At 38.8% G+C, this 19688-nt stretch overlaps 1 protein-coding gene across 1 annotated transcript in view; it reads right to left on the bottom strand.

Annotated features, from left to right (window-relative positions):
- ATRX (ATRX chromatin remodeler) overlaps positions 1–19688 on the bottom strand; it is a 55547-nt gene that overhangs the window by 25809 nt on the left and 10050 nt on the right. The window contains exons 6-16 of the mRNA XM_042040200.1: positions 19478–19587; positions 17333–17400; positions 13559–16476; positions 10940–11018; positions 4830–4960; positions 4111–4323; positions 2474–2567; positions 1849–1957; positions 1042–1221; positions 520–661; positions 25–134 (exon numbers count right to left, since the gene is read on the bottom strand). Of these exons, the coding sequence (XP_041896134.1) occupies positions 25–134; positions 520–661; positions 1042–1221; positions 1849–1957; positions 2474–2567; positions 4111–4323; positions 4830–4960; positions 10940–11018; positions 13559–16476; positions 17333–17400; positions 19478–19587 (4154 nt within the window). The remainder of the gene's footprint in view (positions 1–24; positions 135–519; positions 662–1041; positions 1222–1848; positions 1958–2473; positions 2568–4110; positions 4324–4829; positions 4961–10939; positions 11019–13558; positions 16477–17332; positions 17401–19477; positions 19588–19688) is intronic.

Genomic DNA, 19688 nt, shown 5'->3' with positions numbered 1-19688 from the left:
ACAGAAATCAATTTTGTTTCTTACCTGTAATGTTTTCCCCAGGCCCATACAGTGAGCAAGAATGCAGCCAGAGCCAGGAGATGTCTTGGTTTTTTTTACAGATTCACAACAGCAATCCCACATGAACTGAACACCTGAAGGAAATAATTGAAGTTTTCTGATTAAACATTCACTTTATTAAAGTTCACCTGATAAGAGACAGCTGTGATCACTGAGATCATGATAACTCTTAGGAAAGCAGCTGTCAGGATAATTATTGATTCATTTCTGTCCAGTGGGTTGTACGTGGGATGATCTTTGTCTTGAATTTGATTATATTCACAGTTTCTCTGAAGATGTGGCAACTGGGATGGAAAACATTACTGTGAGGATGCAGACTGACTGATCTTGGGGACAGGGAGAAGAGAAAACGTTCTGGTTTTACCTGCCAAGGAGTTTTTATTCTAATTCAGTCTGCATAAAGTGCTGTGCCCCTGGAGAGAAAAATTTAAATTTTTTTCCTTTAAAGTCTTCCCTTACCATCTACTTGATGTGGTTTCAGTCTGGTCACTATACTCCTGTGAACCTGCACTAATGGTTCTTTGGTTTCTTCATCTTCATCTAAAACCAGCTTGGTTGTAATGGGACATTTCAGAGGTGAAGCATCTTCGATCTCTATCACCTGCAAACAGAACCAGGGCACCAGAGGAATATTCTCACATGAATAACATCCACCATCTGAGACACATCAGATTTAGCAGAACTGGAAGTCATAATTTATTTAGTAAAAAGAAGCTTTCAATTCTTTACTGCCTCACAACTTACTCTGGCACTGAAGTGAAGCAGCAGGGAACTGAAACAACTTTCTAAAGATCTCAGCATCAAATAAAACTTACCAAGGTCACCCTGCAGGAAACTGCAGATAAAACTTGTGGCTTACAAGGCTGCATGTAAGCAGTTTTCAAAAATTACCCATCAAATTACACTGAGGTTGAAATTTATCATCTTAAACATGATCAGGAATTCAAGTTCACAGAATTTTACAGAGAAATCAGACCATACCTCTCTCAATTTCTCTCTCTCCCGTTCTCTCTCTGCTATACGTTTTCTTCTTTCTTCTTCTTCTTTAAGTGCATTTTGCGTTTCTGTTCGAAGTTTATCATCTTTAATAATTTTTCTTATTTTCTTCCTGCCTTTTCCAGGAGACTTTGAGTCATCATTGTCCTCATTCTCGGAGTTACTCTATTAGAAATTAAATAAAGTACACATTAGCTAGAAAATTATGGCACAGACCATCAAACCCTTCTTTCTTAGACAAGCTCCCAGAAATTCTTATACACACAGGTGAAGTTCAGCTAACAAGAAAAAAGATGTCTTTTTTAAAAGTATGACAAAAGAAGTGCCACCTTAACTGTAATGTATTCTGAGATACCAAAGATAAGCCCCGCTGTGCAAAGGCAGTACTGAAGGCATTGTTATCATTTAATAGTTGCTAATGATTATTAATAAAGCATTTCTTTCCTGTTATACTGGTGCTAAATCAGATCAGCCCTTACTTCCACCACACAGGACAAGAAACCCCAACACTACTAAAGCTTTAATCTACAATTTGTCTCACCTACATTTAGATTAAAAATTCCATTTACTTCAATATCAAGCATTTTTATCAAGATGTAGACAGGAAAAGTTTTTAGTTAAACAATGTTTTACCTCCACAATGGTGGCACTTTATAAATTTTAGCCTGAACTGACATAGAGAAAAGTTTTAATTTTTTACTGTCCTTTGTGCAGAGCTGTTTGAGATACCCTGAGCAGCTGGCAGAAGAGACAGCAACTCCCCATTTATTCCTTCAAAACATGATACAGCACCTTATTCTCATTTTCACTTGACGAATCCTCCTGAACCTTTATCCTCCTTCGTTTCTTTTTCTGTTTGTAGCTGCGCTGGTTTTCTTCTGCCTCAGCTTTTTTGGCAGATCTATTAAAATACAAAAAGGCAATATTATCGATAAACCATAATAATCCACTGCCTTGCTGAAAAACAATGGTAAAGAAGTACGACATCATTAATTAATAAAATATGCACTCCTTTTGTGCAGTTAGGGCTGACTTCCAAATTCCTTCCTGCCCCTCAGCCCACTGGACACACAAAGCAATGAGAAAACCCTACAGAATCTCAGAACTGTCGAGCAGTAGTTTTATACTGCAATCCACCAGCTGACAGTGTGTATTTGACATAAAAATGTCAATTTTTTTGTCCATCTTTTCTTGTACTGGCTCATCAAATTGTTGTGTACGCCCCACTGTGGTACAAATTCAAAACTCCCCCGTTTGCTGCAAAATAAATTAATGTTCTATAATTCCTATAGATAAGTATCATCAGGGGTTTTAAGAACTGCTCCAAAGTGTTTAACTTTTTTAATCTCCCTGCCTAAACTGTTTTATTAAAACCCCAAATACACACAGGGTAAGCACAGTTCAGTTTTATTCATACCTTGTCCTTGGTCGTTGGTCATCCTCAGACTCACTGACCTCCTCACTCACTGCAGACTCGTGGAACTCGGAGTCATTTGAGTCATCACTGCTCACTTGAAAAAGAAACCAGCATTTATTTCATGGTGAGCATCGCTGCAAAGCCAGCAGCTCCTCACTGTACAACAAACTGGTTAAGAGCAACAAGCACTGCCAAGGTTTCAGACAATATGGGACCCATTAAACCCACATTTATAAGGAGCAAGGGGGATAAAAGGGGTACAGAGAAGAAAAGGTTAAAATTTAAGCACTAGCTGAGTCCTGGTGGATGGTTTATTGTGCCAACAAGCCTTGAGGTCTTTATGCATGAACATCTACATTTATTTTACAAGCAAATGAGAGAGTGCATTATATGATGGAGGAGAACCGTGCGGAGCAGTATGGAACTTCAGAAAACAAAAGATGATTTTTAGTTAAACAGAAGCTTTTGTTTCAAATGCTCTACGTGTCATTTTATAGCCATACTTCAAGAAAGGACCCATATTTACTAACAACATATGAAATTACATCACTGCATTTATGGCTTGGCATTTCTTCAGGTAATGCAAGCTCAAAACTGCCTCAAAAAGCAATTAAAAATGCGCCTTAAAAAGCAGCATTAGCAATACTCTCCTAAGCACTTTGAGGAGCTAGCAGTGGCATTTTTAGGTAATTAAGACACCAGCATGGCATTTAACACCTTTAATTTCAGCTTGACCTTGAACACAGTGGAAAGTTTAATTGTTTTCTGAATGACAAGGCTTAAAACATGGGTTGTTCTGTATACATGGGGAAAGGTAACATTAATAACATAGGGCTAAAAAAGGCAAACTGAAATCAAATACTTTGTTCTGTTTGAGGGCAGTCAACTACAAAGGTCTGCTAAAGAATCCTGAGCTGCCTCTTATTTGCACATTAATTCAAAGGTAATTTACAGTTATTCCCCCTGAAAGAAATGTTGTAGGTAGAGTTTTAATCCCAAATGGAGGAAAAACTTGAATATGCGAACAGATAAAAAGGAGAGTTTTCACAGAGGAAAATGCTAAACAAATCACATTGCATCTTTTATTCTGTGGAAGACCACAAAAGCTGGCTGGCATCAGTGCAACACAGGGAAGCCCAGTGCACTTTTCCTGGCCAGGAAACCCCCACAGGTTCTTTGTTGCTGCCTGCAACAATAAAGCCAGCCCCCAGCCCAGGCTCATTTCACAGTGCCATCTGCTGCTCAGCTCCAGCCTGCTCCACTGGAATCCCAGCATGGACACATTCCTCAGGCACTACTGCCAGTCCAAGAGAGAAATTACTTAAAGGACAAGGCTGATTTTCCCAAATTAGACATCCTGGGCTTGCCTGTGCTGTTTAAAACGGATATTCTAAGACTCCACCAGATTAATCCAATTCAGAGGACACAGTAAGTGGAGAGAGCTGCAACTGTATTCAGCATTTCAAACAAAACTATTTATCACACAAAGATAAGGGAATTCTAGATTTCATATACAAGGAAGTTTATACAGGGATTTTAAAATCACAGAAGTTGAGATCTCCATTCTGCCAAGCTTTGGACTTATTTTATAGAAGCAAGTACTTTTTAAGACCAAAAAAAAGATGTGGATTATGTACCTTTCCTTCTATTTCTGCGCTTCCCCCCTTCTTTTTTGTCTTTTGGTTTCACCACCTTTTTTTCTTCTCCAGATTCCCCATCACTCACGGTGAGCTTGTGCCTCAGCAGTCTGTGTCTATATCTGGGCTTCTTAGATGTTTCTTCTTCCTCTGAATCTGACTCAGAATTACCTTCTTCCTTTTCAGACTTATTGTCTTCCTTTTCATTCTCTCCTGTCACACAGAAGAGTCAGTACCACATACATACCAGTCACTTTCCTATCTTACATAAATTGGGCAAGAATTAAAATCTGAATTAATTTCGGCTAAATCCTGTGCTTTTCCAGGGAATTACAAGCAACAACATACCAGTTTTCTCAAATGTTAAGTATTTCACACTGCCTGAATGCTTGGAATGCCTGTTCCAATGGCTGTGTTAGCCAAATCTCTCCTGTGCACTTGCAGAACTTACTGTTCTGTATAGATTATCCCTCACAAACCCCAAGGACTTCTTAATTGCTTACAAAAATCAGACTGTAACAAAAAAATAAACATACAGGAGATTAAAAGAGATGATAATCCTCATGACCACATACATTGGCCTCTATGTGGCAAATACATATCAACCTCAATAATATTTTTTGCTGAAAGCTTTAACAACCATCATTTTCCCAAGTGACCCATGAAATCATGACAGGTGCCACAGCACCATTCTGTCCCAGAGGCTTTTTGGTGCTTACCATCATCTCCTGTGTTCTCAGTTTGCTTTGCAGGTTTCTTCTTTCCTTCCTCCGGCTGCTCATCTGAAGACGTATCCTCATCAGAGGAAAGATTGGCTTTGATTTCTTCTAAAAGCATTTTCTTGGCAATTCTTTGAAGTAAAACAGAAAACACTATTTATTCCATTGTTCAAGTAAATCGATGAATGACAAGTGTAATCCTACACCATTCAGAACTTCAAAAAAAGGGCTGAAAGCTGAACGAAAAAAAAGACACGTGATGAAAAGTCATTGTGGCAAGACAGGATCTATCAGCAAAAATCTCACACTAAATGTGATGTGTTGACTTGCTTTCAGAAAGCAGGTTTGTATAAAGCTTCTTTAGATGAGAAGTTTCCTGCTTTACAGCAGACTGGAAATGGTTATAAAATGTACAGACTTAGAGATTTCATTTTATTCATGGTCTATCTGGGTAACTAACCACAAGCACTTGCCTTACAGCAACTCTAGCAAAAACCCTTATGTGCTTATACCCAAAAAGTCTGACCAACACTACAAGGACCTGAATTTCAGATAAAAATTATCATCTTATTTCCTGCTCCACAAACTGTCCGCTCAGCTTCTCATGGCTTCACTGCAGAACAAGAAAGTTTCCAGCTAATGCACAAGTGACTATGGAAAAATGATTTGTTTACATGCACTTTTAACACAAACATCTTGCCTGAGTCTATCCAAGGCAGGATATAAAATGGTATGTCAAAAGCACAGGAAAATAGTGGACTTATCAGAGTACTTGTACTTCCAGGAGGAAAAAGGATAAACCAGGTCTTCCTCATATAAATACCAGGAATACTGTAGTTTTCATTCTGAGGTCATCCATTTTAAATGAAAGATGTGTTTTCTAGGTGAAACCTCATCTGTCTTGCCTTTTGGGAGAATTAATGTATACTGTGTATACATAGTTCAGGATGGGAAAGCTTTCACACCAGTCAAAACAACAGCTCAAAACCCATGGAACTGAACCACAATCCAGGCTTCACTTGGGAATGGCAAAGGAACGGGGATCCCTCAAGCAAAGCTGCTTATACACCAGAAAACTGCTTCTACAGAGCACTATAAAATAGGCTTTTAACAATCAATATTTCATTTTCCAGCCTGCAATGTGCCACCAAAACAAAAGAAGTTTTTCTAAGGGAATTTTCCCAAGCTATCTTTCCTGATACTCCACACAGTATTTTCTAATTTTTGAGCACTAGTGTTATTTTTTAAAAACACTCTCACACTAATTTATATTCAGTTATTATTAAAAGATGGAAGCAAAATAGTTTAATAAACATTTCAGATTGTTCAGTGAGTCAGACCATCCATCAGCATCCAAAACACACCCTCCCCCTCTCTCTTGAGAAATGGCTTGTGAAGAAAAAACTGATTAAAACTTTACCAAGCAGTACCCTTGGAGAACTTTAATTCCACATCTATCATGAGATCACAGCATAAACCCAATGAAAACTTACTTAAGTCCACAGAAAAGTAACATCCTCTTCCAAATGCTTTTTGCATTAGGTCCTCCCAGAGGATATTTGGAAAAGGGACTTAGGGTTTGACTGGTTGTTGATTTTTCTAAAACCCAGCACATCATGTGTAACAGCAACAGAAATAGACAGCTCCTCATGTAAGAAATTCAGACTATATTTCTTCCATCTCTTAATAGTCAGAACTTTTTCTTCAAAATGAAACTGCTTGGAATGTCACAGGTTGGCTTCCCTTTGACAGCTTTTCACATAAATTATTTACCCTTGACTTGTACTCCAGAAAATGCGCAGAGCAGTGCTCTGGCTACTCTTCTTGTTCAATAAAAACCCCAAGTTTTGGAAGAGAAAAAAACCTAAAAGGCCTGGGAAAAAACTGAAATTGAAGCCTGAAAGTCCTGCCTTTGACTTATTTTGGCAAGTGCATTAGCAAAGTTAACACAGCTTGTGGATGGCAACACTTACCTCTATACAAGTCACCTTTAAAAGGCTGACTTTGGTTCTTAGCAAAACAAGACCTTCATTTTTACTTGTTCTTTAATGAAGTATATTTTTAAGAGGAAAAGAATACAGCAAATGTATCTAACACCTAAAAAGACCATGCACAAAATCTACCATCCATAAAGAGAAGATGCTCTCATTTTCCTATTAATCATCAGCATAACCAACAATCAGATTGGGTAAACTGATTAGTTTCTAATTATTTATAATAATATTAAGAACTTATGGCTACAATAGAAAATTAGTCCTATTTTTTATCTAGGATAAAGACTTAACCACTTGCAACCAAACTGAGATGGGACTGTTTGTTAGTGAGAAAAGCTGCACTTTCTTCAACGCATTTAATTTAGGCTAAAAATGTGAGACATTATTAAGACGTTCAGGATTTAGAAGATGCCCATTTTTAATTAACTACAGATCTGATAAGAATGGTAAGTGTAAGCAATATTAGACCCAAAGAGATTAAGCCTTGTAAATGCATGTGACAAAATGACTGATGCAACAAATGGCTTATATGAATTAGAATAAATTGAGTACTGGACTCTGGAAGCTGGTTTTATATTAAACTACAATAGATGTTGACCAGGATAACACATCATATTTCTACTTTATGACAAACACATTTAAAGTGATCAGGTTTCTAAGCTAAGAAACTTCACATGGTAGCTTTAACATTTCAGTATTTGCATTAACAGAAGCAAGACAAACAAGCTATGATAGTGTGAAAATTCCCTCACTCACATTGTTCCAGAGAAAACCATGTAAATCAAAAGGGACTGTAATATTTACTCAGGTCAAGGACATAAAGGATTCTTGGCCATTCAGTTGAGCATCACCAATGGATTTAATTAAGAGCCACAGAAAGCCCTATGACCTCCAGCACGGGGTTTCAGGTAGTAAAAAATAAAGTAAAAAATAAAATAAAATTTTAAAATCCCTGCATTTCACTCATTCCTGCACTGATCTGCTGTGACCTTGAGCATGTCATGTTGCCCCACTCCATCTTATCTAAACTTATCGTGACATTTGTATGAAGGGCACTCTCCCAACACACATTTATACAGTGCCTTACAGAACGGGGCTGCAACCTCAACCAGGACACACAAAACCAACTCTAGAATCAAATAATAGCACATATGCACAATTTTGTATCGACTGGGCTTCAAAGGTATTTCCCCTTTGTAAGAACAACACCAGCAGAATACATTTCTAAATCATGAATTGATTACTATGGATTTTTAAGTCGTGCTAAAAGGAGCGAGTTTTCACAAGACAGGCAAACTGGAAGTTACCCAGGGGTTGCTTAGTTACACTGCAGGACTACTTTAAAAGCTCCTTCAGACATTGCAGCAGAACTGGAACAGTAGGTGCAGCCTCTCATGATGTGGAGTTAAGCCCACATGGTAATTTGCACCACTCTTGTTCATGAATTTCACAGCGCCAATACAATGGACTCTTTTAGAGATTGTTCAAAATCTTGGTGAGACAATGCTACCACTGTAAAAATCACTTTTCTTAAAAAGCCATGATTTTAAATTTTAGTTCATTATTGTGATGTTTCATTACCAATTCGATTACATCAACTCACACTCAGTGTTCATAAATACCTACTAATTATATGTAGAAATAAGGTTGCCTGAAATAAGCCCTTGGGTGGGGGATGATGGTGGAATGTGGCTAATAAAAGCCACCAGAATTCCAGCTAGAGCACTACTGGCTTAAATGGGCCTTTAGGATACTACTAGAAAATTCAGAACCCTTTAAAATATATTTTAAGAAATTAATATTTGGATGAAATGTCATACATGTCTAAAAAAAATGAGTGAAAACTGCCAAACACCTTGTTCTAAATACTGTGCTGTCTTTGTTGGAAGAGGCTGATTTTCAAGCTGTCAGAGTTGTATTAAATTAAATGCTTGGACAAGAAAAACGTTTTACAAAAATTTATTGTAACCATCAAATACTTAAAGGCATTCTGCATTAAATACACTATTAACTTCTTAATAAACAGAACTACTGCAAACATATCAAACAGTACCATTTAAAAGATCAGAAGGACCAATAATAGTTACACAACAGAAGATGAAAGCATACAGCACTGTATGGCATAGTATGACCCACTTGGATATTGCATTTTGGCAAAGATGATTTCAAGACTATTAATATTCATGTCATGCACAACCCCAGGTATGCAAATAACAGAACATCTAAACTAGAGACTTGCAAACAGGAGAGTTCCCACACTACAAACACCCAGCAGGTACTACGTACCCTCTTTGGCCTGGAAGAAAATAGGCAACTTCTCTGAATCAGTAGGTAAACTATTTAAACACTTTGTGTTGAGTAAACAGAAGAACAAGTTTTTAACTTCTTGAAATTTGTTCCATCTTTTTACAGTTTATAGCTCTGATTTTGGTGCCAAGTACAACACATGATTAAGGTAAAGTCAGACTGCATTACCAGTTAACATGTCTGAAGGTTGACAACACTGTTTATTGACAAAATACCTCTCCATCTCATGAATAGATGTTCAAAAGATCCCCTAAATAAAAACTTAACAAAGAGGCAGCTTCAAAACAAAGTACAGAAACTGATTTTTAAAGCCCGAAGTTGTATTACTGTTCGTTATCAATTAAGTTCATTCATTTCCCAATATAGCTCGAACTCATGAGTGAGTTCTGTCAAAAAAACATCTGTGTGGTAAATGCTGAACTTCTGACAAAAGTGTATTGGTTTAGTTATCGACCAGAAACTCAAAAAGCAAAAAAAAAAGGAAGAAAAAAAAATTTAAAATAATTAAAACAGGACTGAAATGAAAACAGAATTTTAAAAAATCTTGTTATACCAAAGTTTACATGTTCTGCTTATGACCCTGTGCTGTCAAGTCCCTAAAAAGCATCTTTCTTTAAACAGCTGAATTACTGGGTTAAATTTGATGACTAAAACCACACAAGAACTAATTCAGCAGCAGCATTTTGATGCCAAACTGAGGTCCGTAAAGGATATAAAACAGTGTTTTTAAAATTTACTTCAGCCACATATCCAAACATACAACTCTGTGAAACAAGGATTCCACATTCTAAACTAGTAAGGCTCAGAAGCAGAAAAAGACTCCACCAGCAACTGGTCCCACACATGCTATATGGCCAAAACAACAAAAAAAAATCAGTTTCTGAAATACTATATAAAAATTTGTTGAACAGCTCTTCAGTCTAACTACAGTGACTTCCAAAAAGAAACTGTGGCTTGGAGCTGAGCAATACTTCATGTTGTGCATTTACTCCTTAGGAAATGAAGCTTTTACATTTCTAGCCAGCTAATTTTGATAAGCTACAACGTTACTGGTAAAATATGACATGTCTTAGCTAACTGTATCTTACAGAGATTCTCTTTTATTGATTTCAAAACTGAAGCAATACATGTAAGCCACAATTCTGAAAATATCTATGCAAAGACTTAAAATATATAATTAGTATCTTTCATACCAGTTGAGCCTATGCACAGTGCTTGTAGAATCATGGCCTTAACTCACATTAGTCACTTTAGGTACTTTTTAGTGGATTAAAACTCAGTTGAATTAACAGCTGAAAATATCTAATACGGTTTTCCCCACATTTGTGCTTTCTCTTTATTGAGAAAAGTGTTTCAATTAAAAAAGCATATTAAGTAACAGTAATAACCAAATTAATTCTGAAAATATTGCAGCACTGCATATTGCACAGATGCAAATTGTCACCTTCTACTCCCAGAACTAGCTGAAATTCACATTTAGCAGCAGCAGCTTTTTACCTGCCTGCAAGATCCTTTGTCACCAACCTCCCACTCGCACCGGGAACCCCAGCGGGACAGTGCTGCAGTGCCTTGAGAACACCCCCTAGCCAGGTGTCTCAGCTACCACTTCTAAACACTTGCTTTGCATTTCTGGCTCTGGGCCTCTGTTTTCTGGCCCCGTGTTCACACTTGCGGGAGGCCCGTGAGCGAGTCTTTACCGGGCAGGCAGCCGTGCTTTTTACCACCTGCTTGCTCCTCCGTTGCGCCGGTTTGCGCCCACGCCTAGGGTGTGTTATAATCGTTTTTAAGTCCTTACGGAGGGTATCATACCTATTCTCAGGGTCGTCATCATCATCATCTTCCTCCTCCTCCATTGGGATAGTCCTTGATAGAGCCTCTCCCTCATCTCCTGCAAAAAAAGCCCAAGAGAAAACACTCAGTACATGTAAACCCGGCAACAAACAATACACGACAGCACAATGAACAACACAACATGTGAACTACATCTCCATCAAAATCCCAATTTATAAACAGCTTGGTAATACCACCTTTCTACCAGTTACCCGTCTTGACAGATAAAAATAAATGTAGTTTTTCAATGCACATTATGCTTGCTGCTACACACAACTTGCAACTCGTTCCTAATTACAAACTGTGAATTTGGGATTTTACACCAAAGCACAGAGACTAACTACTCTACCCAGGAATCAGAAAGAAGTTACCTAAGAAATTATTTGCCCTAAGAAATTATTTGCTCTGTCAGAAGCTCCTCTAGTGAGTTTGGCAAACTGAAAAGAAGGCACAAACAAATACAGGACAGAACTGCTTCCCAAGCCCATGGGCTGCCATGAGGAAGTACTGGAGAACATTAATCCTTCCTATTTTTGCTTTCAGACCATGAGTGTGTGTAAAGAGTTGTATTTTGAGAATTCCACATGCTATCCTTACTGCAAATATCCAAACTCAGCTGCACTACATGGCACTGTCCCATATACAAAGGACATAGAAACCAACAGCGTGGGACACCTGACAGAGAAGGAACAGCACAGTGTGAAGCCTGCCCTTAAGCTCCTCTGCACTCTCCTGGCTGGACTGAGGAATTTGGATTGTTTCTAGCACATTCCCAGGCCTGCCTCCTTGCTTTTCTCTCTTTTTTTCTTGCATGCACATCAGACAAATCTGCTAGGTAGTAAAATTAAGCTTAGGGAAAGAAACCTCACAATCCTAACAAGCTGAGGTTCCCTCATCCATAATTTCTGTTTATTTTCTATCTGTGGGGACTGGAGGACTGGACTAAAACTAGGCTGCGAGAGGCACACTCCAAGGTGATCACAGGAAGTCCCTCATTCGGATAAATAAAAGCATCCTGTTGGTTAAACCAGATCCTAAGTCTCATTTAATGATCAATCTACACAGCTTATTCAGACCCAGAACAGACTCCTTTATTAATTCACCTATTAAACCAAAAGCAGACTGCAGAGAAAGGGCACATTCTTCTCCTCTGAAAATACTCTAACATGGGCAGAATTTCATAGAAGCAAATGATAACTAAGGCTGAAAGAGACATCTGGACATGCTCTACTCCAAATCCACCATCAAAGCAAAGCTAACTCCAAAGTCAGGTCAGTTATTTCAGGGTCTTGGCCAGTGAAGTTTTAAGCATTTCCAAGGACAGGGATTCCAAAGCTCAGCAAGGCAACCAGTTTCAAGCTTTGACCATGCTCAGTTTAAGAACACTTCTTTGAGTGTCTGTATCAGTTTTCCTTGCTAAATGCTGTATCCACTGCCTCTCATCCTTTGGGCACACATCCAGCTCAGCCTCCCCTAAAACTGCCCATGAGCTGATTTGCAGACAGAAATTCAGACACCCCATTTTTAGCATTCTGTCTCCAGTCTAAACCAACCCACTTCTCTCTCAGTCTAACTCTACTGTCAATCATCCCACACCACAGACTTGTTCATTTGCACCCTGCTATCCATCTCTCCAATAATGACCCAATCTTTCCACTTGTGACCTGCAAATGAAACAACAGGTCCCACTGCCTCAGACACCTGCTGATATATTAAAACCAACTTCTTCCTCTTGGGCCGTTTCAATACCAAGTCCATGAACTGCACATGAGCAATTCCATTTCTAAGGCATTTTTCTCTGATGGTTCAGTGATGCTGAACACTGTCACTGAGTGCCATCAATTGTCTGTCTATAGGAGAGTTTAATGGCTGCGGCAGCAACCACACGCAAAGAGCCAGTTCATTACTATGCAAACCATGAATTATCTGCAATTTCTCCTGCCAGTGACATCACTGGGGAAAACACTGCTAAGGCAGCAGTCAAGGAAAAGCTCTACAAGTCCTAGTATTATCTGCACAGAGACGCAACATATGAAAATAAGCAATGACAGATTTCTAAGTAGCTGTTCTAAGCCTACATGGCTCTTGTGAGGCACAAAAATCATCTGCTTGATTTTGAAATGTATATTACAATGCCACACATCTCCAGAGTCACCTCCAGTGCACAGAACAGGAGGTGATAAATTTGAGTTCACCACATTATCTACTCCTTCAAATCAGCTTCTGCTGAACAGTCCCAGGGCAGGTGAGGTAAGGGCCAGGCTTTGGAAAGCTGGACTTCAAGGCAGTACCTGCTGCAAATACTGCCTGGGGTTCCCAAAGCACCTCCATTTACAGTGATATCTTTTTTTTCCTCAAGGTACAAGCTGCACAAACTGAAATCATGGAATCTTACAGCCACAGGATAGTTTGGCTGGAAGGGAACTTTACAACATGTGCTTCCAAATCTGTATCAGAAAACCCGACAGGCTGCAAACATTTAAATGCACGATTCCCTACTGGTGAGCGTTTTTTGCTTCTACATTATTAAATGTCACCCAAACCTTACAAAATTCCTGTTTATATTTTAATATGTGTACATGAACATCTTTTGCACACCTGATGACTGACAAAATCCTGCATCAGCAGACAGCATCAAGCTTTCGGTCACCGGCCTGATCTTCTGCTCGTCGCTGCTTCCATCGCCTGTGGAATTCTGATCATCATTTTCTTCCTTATCAGACGAGGAAGAGGAAGTGACAACTACCTTCTTTTTTGCCACCTTCTTTTTTAAGTTGCTCTTTTTACTTTCTTTTACTGATCCTCTTTTAATCTTTTTCTTAGTGTCTTCATAAGACTCCTCATCAGAAGAGGATGAGTCGTTCTGTTCTTTCTTGGAAATTTTCTTTTTGTGGCTTATTTTTTTCTTTTCTTTCGTTTCAGTTCGTTTTTTACGCCGCACGGCATCATCAGAAGAACTCTCCTCTTTTTGGGGAGATTTCTCAGTATCAGAGGATAAATCAATGTGCACTCTTTTAGCTACTCTCTCTCTCAAATTCCTCTTTTCTGTAAACACGGGTTCCTTTTTAATTTTGTCGTTTTCAGAAGAATTGCTACTTCCTTTCTCTGGACATGACTTATCAAGATCAGAAGAGGAATCACCTTGTTCTTTCTTCAAACCTTTCTTTTTCAGTTTTTCAGATTGCTTTGCTTTGCTTTCTGATCCTTTTTTGTTCTTGAGTCTGTCTTTGGAAGACTCCAACTTGTGCTCTTTCTTTGCCGATTTCTCAGTACTCTCAGAAGAAGAATCATCCTGTGCCTTTTTCTTTTTCAAATCCTTCTTTTTCTTAACTTCAGGACTCTCCTCTTTCTCCAGCGAAGACTTCTCAACATCAGAAGACTCATCGTGTTTTCCCTTTGCAGATTTTTCTTTTGAGTCTCTGTTTATCTTCTCCTTAGCAGCTGACCTCTTACCCGTTTTTTTATCTTTAGAAGAGTGATTAATTTCCTTCTCTGGGGAAGACTTCTCAGCATCATCATCTTCAGAAGATTTACCTCTCTTCTTCTTCAGATTTACCTTTCTCTTACTGCTTACTTTTTTCCTCTGCTCTTCTTCAGATGAATCATAACTATCATCTTTTTGGGAGTATGTTTTCTTCGATTTTTTTGCAGCCTCAATTTTACTCAACATTTTTATCTCTTTTTCCAACTCAGAATCATAGTTTGAAGAATCTGAGTAGTTTTGTCGTTTCTTTTTAGCAGCAGCAGCGTTTTTAGCTGATTTGCCTCTTTTAGCATCTAAATCTGAACCGGAACTGGAACTTTTCCTTTTTCGTTTCCCGTTTTCATCCTTTACTGATTGACTCTTTTGAAAATCTGAAGTCTTCTGATTATTTGCTGGCACTTCGCTGTTGCTTTCACTGTCTGAGGAACTGCGACTCATCATCCCTGCCTCTTTAAGGACAGCTGGCATCTCATCAGAGTCTGAGCTGTGATCTAAGTCATATGGCTTTTTGGATTTGGAAAGTTTGTTAGGACTAGGACCATCAGCAGTGCTGTCAGAAGAATTTCTTTTATCGTTTTTCCTCCTTGGCTGCTTGGATGATTTTCTCTTCCGTTTTTCATTGCTCGTGTCATTGCTGTCCTCCTCTGAGTTGGATGTCAGGGGGCTGATGTCCGTGGGGCGCCTCAGCGGGGTGGTCTTGACGCGCGGCGACCTCCGGAGATCCGCGTCCTCCACGGGCACAGCCTCGTTCTCCGTGGAGGGCTCGCTGCCAACATTATGGTTTTGTTTTACAGAATCACAGTTTGCTGCTCTAGGTTGAGATGCATCAACGTCTTTAGATGCATCAACATCTTTACTGTCCTTTTCTACACTGCTGTCTTGATCTTCAGCTTTAACTGTAGACTCTGAAAGGGAAACAGGAGTCAATTTGACAATCAATTCTTTTGTTCCTTTCGCTGATGATTTTAACTTGGTACCACCTTTGGTATCTTTCACAGGAGTGGTCAATTTTGTATTTGGATTTAGAGTCTCATGATCTGCTGCTGTGTTTCCACTGTCCTGCTCATCTGATGGCATCTGAATCTCCATAGCAGATTCCAGAGTCTCAAAAATATCTTCAGGAACAGACGAGGGGATGGACACAATATCCATGTCTAAAGCCTCTGTACTGTTGGGCTCATACTGTGGTTCTTCATTTCTGCCAGACTTTTTCTCTTCCCCAGGAGCTGCCTTGTTATATGTCTGTTCCACTGAGGGAACACTTTGATCCATGGGCTCACTGTCAGGCCGCTCCGACACAACTTTTTTCTGTGTCTGTACAGCGTCATCCTCTTTTAATGCCACATGTTCCTTTCCTTCATCTTTTTTCACCTCATTTTTTTCTGATCTAACCTCAGTTTTTTTCTCTTTGGTATTTTTATCTTTGATTTTAACATTCAATGCTTGAATCTCCAGGTTCAGGCCTTCTTCTAGTGACAGATGAGCTTTTTTCATGTCACTCAGCACAGATTTAAAAGCTTTCAGCTGGCACAGTTGCACTGTTGGGCTTATTTCTACATTTTCTGCAGCGTTTTTCAAAAAGCTTACAAAGCTAGAATTCAGATTTGTTGTAGTTTCAACCAGTTTTTTTGTTTTCTTAAGCAAGTCTTTTGGCACCATTAGTGCTTTATACGAATATGTTAGCGAACCTGAATATGAATTATCTAATTTTTTTTCTTCCCCATTACAATTTGCATTATTTCTCTTTGGAGAAAACTTGACCGTGTGGTCATATATTTTACTTTTTTCATTTTCAACTTTCATCTTTTTTTTGTTTTGTTGAAGTAACTGTTCTAAATTTTCAAAGACACTGTCACACGCAGTGACCAAGTCCAACAAAGGCTCTGGATGGCAAATATAGCAGTGCCACTGGTTATTTTCATCCAGGATAGTCGAGAGCTCCTTTCGGCCCAGGTTGCGCAAAATGCACTTTTTACAGAAGGCGTTATGGCAAAAGTCACAGCAAATCAAATTTCCACCTTCAGCACACCACCTGCAACGACATTGAGAATGGTAAGAGTCTTGTCTCCACATCAACAAGATGATACATTCCTAAGTTCACATATTTAAAAGTTCAAGTGATGAACAGATATCCATTACTTGGAACCGTTATTGAAAGCGCGCCTGAAAAGCTCAATTGAGAATTGCCAAGTCAGAAAATTCACGTATTACATTAACACTTCACAAAGCTGAAATGGTCAGTAATTTTCAAACACAATTTCAGCACTGATTTAATTCTTTAAAGAAGAGAAAAAATTAATTAAATCTTATTTTCCCTGTTTCTTATGAAAATTTGTGATTTCTTTTACAGCAAAATTAATAAGCTTAAGCCTTTCTAGCCTTAACTCATACATTACTACTGCAGGAGCACACGAAGACTGGAAAGTGGTGGACAATAAGCTCACAGAAACCAGAGACTGCACAATTTTGACTGAATTACACATTTAGGTATTTGACATAAGGACAAGGAAGTGCTTTAGCATTTCAAAAGTGGGAGATGTATCTGGAGAACTGAGTTTCTGAGGCTCACAAGGTTTAGAATGCCAGATTCTATCCCCACCTTTAAGGTGTTCAGAAGGTGGCATGCTATTTAATTAAAAATGTGGTATCTTACAAGTGTTTGTTATTAGATTTCTTTATAAAATGTCTGCCTGTTCATTACTAAAACAACAATCAGTCAGAAACACCCTGGGGCTGAGTATTTCTTGGTGACAAATAATTGTTCATTCAGCTCTTATGTACTTGTCTTTGTCAATAACATCACGATTGCAAGAAAAAGGATCCAGACACCAGCAGAGCTGTGGGTGTTACTTCAGTTTTTGTACACTCTGCAGTTTTTGTACACTTACCTACACTGTTCATCCATCCCATCCGAGTCACGACTAATGTCATCACTCATGTAATACTTGTAGCAAGTCTGGAAAGAAAGAGAGAGAACAAGAAATTCTTTATTAAATCTCAACTGGGCTTCAGCAATTCATTAGATTTCAGCATGCATTACAAGCAGCAGTTGCAAGGCAAGGCCCTCAGCATTCTAAGCCTTTTACATTTGTTTTAACCTAAAAAACATCTTCCATGGATAGAACACGTCCCAAACCATGACTTATTTAGATGGCTCAAGGTCTGTTTGAAAATTAAACAGGCTTTTGTTTGATGGCTGCATATCTGTGGATCTTAGAACATCAGCTGAATACTTCTTTCCAGTCTGAACATTTTTTTCCATCCATTTCCTAGGTAAATCAACACCACATCCTCCCTGACACGTTAATCCTACAAAAATTACAATTTTCAGCTGGATGCTCCTTATGTTAGCATGTGATGCCATAAGGCTATAGACAAAAATGTCTTCAGCATTAATCATGATGTTAACATCCAAGAATTCCATTTCCAGGTGCAAAATAAACATTTTCATTGAAAATGTGGTAATGCTAAGAAAAAAAATACATATTATTCAACCAGAATTATTGATAGCTTCAGTCGCTGAATTGTTTACACCAAATTCTGTAGGTTTGGTGTTATTTTTTTCCCAGCTGTTAGTGAAGAAGGTTCTCCCAGGCTTGTAGCTCTACTCTGAACAGGCATTAATACAATTCAGAATCCAGAAGAGGCTTCATCACCTGAATTTAAAATGATGATGCCCCATTATCTGGAGCAGACTTGCACATCTGTTCAACTGAACTATCCAAACAACCAAAAATCAACATAAAACCCCAGTAAAATCTGATGTTTAGACACTTGATGGAATATTCAGAGTCAAAGGAAAACAGCTTCTCAGGTCTGGGACTGTTTTACCTAAGCAGGAGAAAAGTAAGGGCAGAACTAGGCACAGAAATAATGAAAGAGCTGGAGTATGGAGACCAGGGGCTTCCATTCCTTCCTCTCACATTAAGGCCATGTTCAATTCAGTAAAAACAAAGAAAATCAAGGGAAACAACCCTTGATATAGTTCATGTAGCAGAGCTCCCAGTCAAGAGCTGCTACTGAACCCAACACCCTGACCAGGATACAAAAATGACCCAGGTCACTGATGTGCACTGCAGGAACCAGGGCAGCTACAGCCACGTGCTGAGGCTGTGCAAAGCCAGGAACAGGAGCTGGCACTCCAATGGAGATGGGGAAAGGGTCACCGTGTGAGCTGATTTTTGTAAAAGAAACAAGCCCGAAAGCAGAGAAGAGCCAGCACACCAGACTAGATGGGCATGGCTGAGACAGTTTGTTAGCTGAGTATGGAACACTAAAGAGAAGCTAGGAAGAGGGAGAAGGAGAGAAGAGCAGGGAAATGCTACATCTACTTTATAACACAGAACTGTATCTCTATCTTTAGCAATATCTTTATAAATACAGAAATCTCCACAACCATAGGAATATGCAAGAGAGATCTCTGCAGCTCTCCAAAAATTACCACAGGTCTCCACAGCAGGAGGCAGGGACATTTCCTTCCTGCCCTGTCCCACCTCTTCCCACTGCAGCCAACTCAGGGCCTCTGTGGAGCCAGCAGGAAGCCACACAGCTGAAAACTCAGATACTGGGCTTAAGGTTATGGATTAGACCAGCACTGCAAAGCTGCCATAAATTAGAACAGTCTAGGAGCTGGCAGAAACAGAGATGGCTTTGAAGCTGCTTTTCTGCTCCTTATTTCAATGCTGTTTTACATGGAATGCTTTAGCAGGAGATGCAGACTTGAATCTGTTCTTAAAATACATTATGAGTAGGCAGAAATTTCAGACAGATCATTTAACATTAAAAATTCACTAAGATTATACCCATAAAGCTGTAGAAATAAATAACAAAGAAACACAGGATATAAGAAAAAAGGAATATAAATTTGTAAGTATATTTGCCTTTTTTTTCCTCATTATAGTTTCCTTAATTGTAACAGCTAATGACTGAAAACTTTATTGACTAATGAACAAGAATTACTCCCACAAAATCCCACCCAAATCAACTAATATGACATTCTGAAACAAAACCAAACAGAACTGTTTGCCACATACCTTACATATAAGCACTTTCAGTGTAGGGTGTCTATAGATTGAATCCTTTTGAAAATGGTTCACCTGCTGCCCACAAGCTGTACAACTTACAATTCCATGGAGTCCTTCTTCTACGGAAAGGATTACAAACCACACATCAATTGTTTTCATTCTTATTTAAGAAATCTGTATGTACCTATTGCATTTTCTTACAATACTCTGGACTGTCAGG

Source organism: Corvus kubaryi, unplaced genomic scaffold, assembly GCF_017639235.1.
Source record: "Corvus kubaryi isolate FWS band 111438036 unplaced genomic scaffold, C.kubaryi_AGA036_p1.0 37395, whole genome shotgun sequence".
Classification (NCBI taxonomy): domain Eukaryota; kingdom Metazoa; phylum Chordata; class Aves; order Passeriformes; family Corvidae; genus Corvus; species Corvus kubaryi.
The sequence above is the reverse complement of the archived record's forward strand: the minus strand, read 5'-3'. Positions and strand labels throughout refer to the sequence as shown.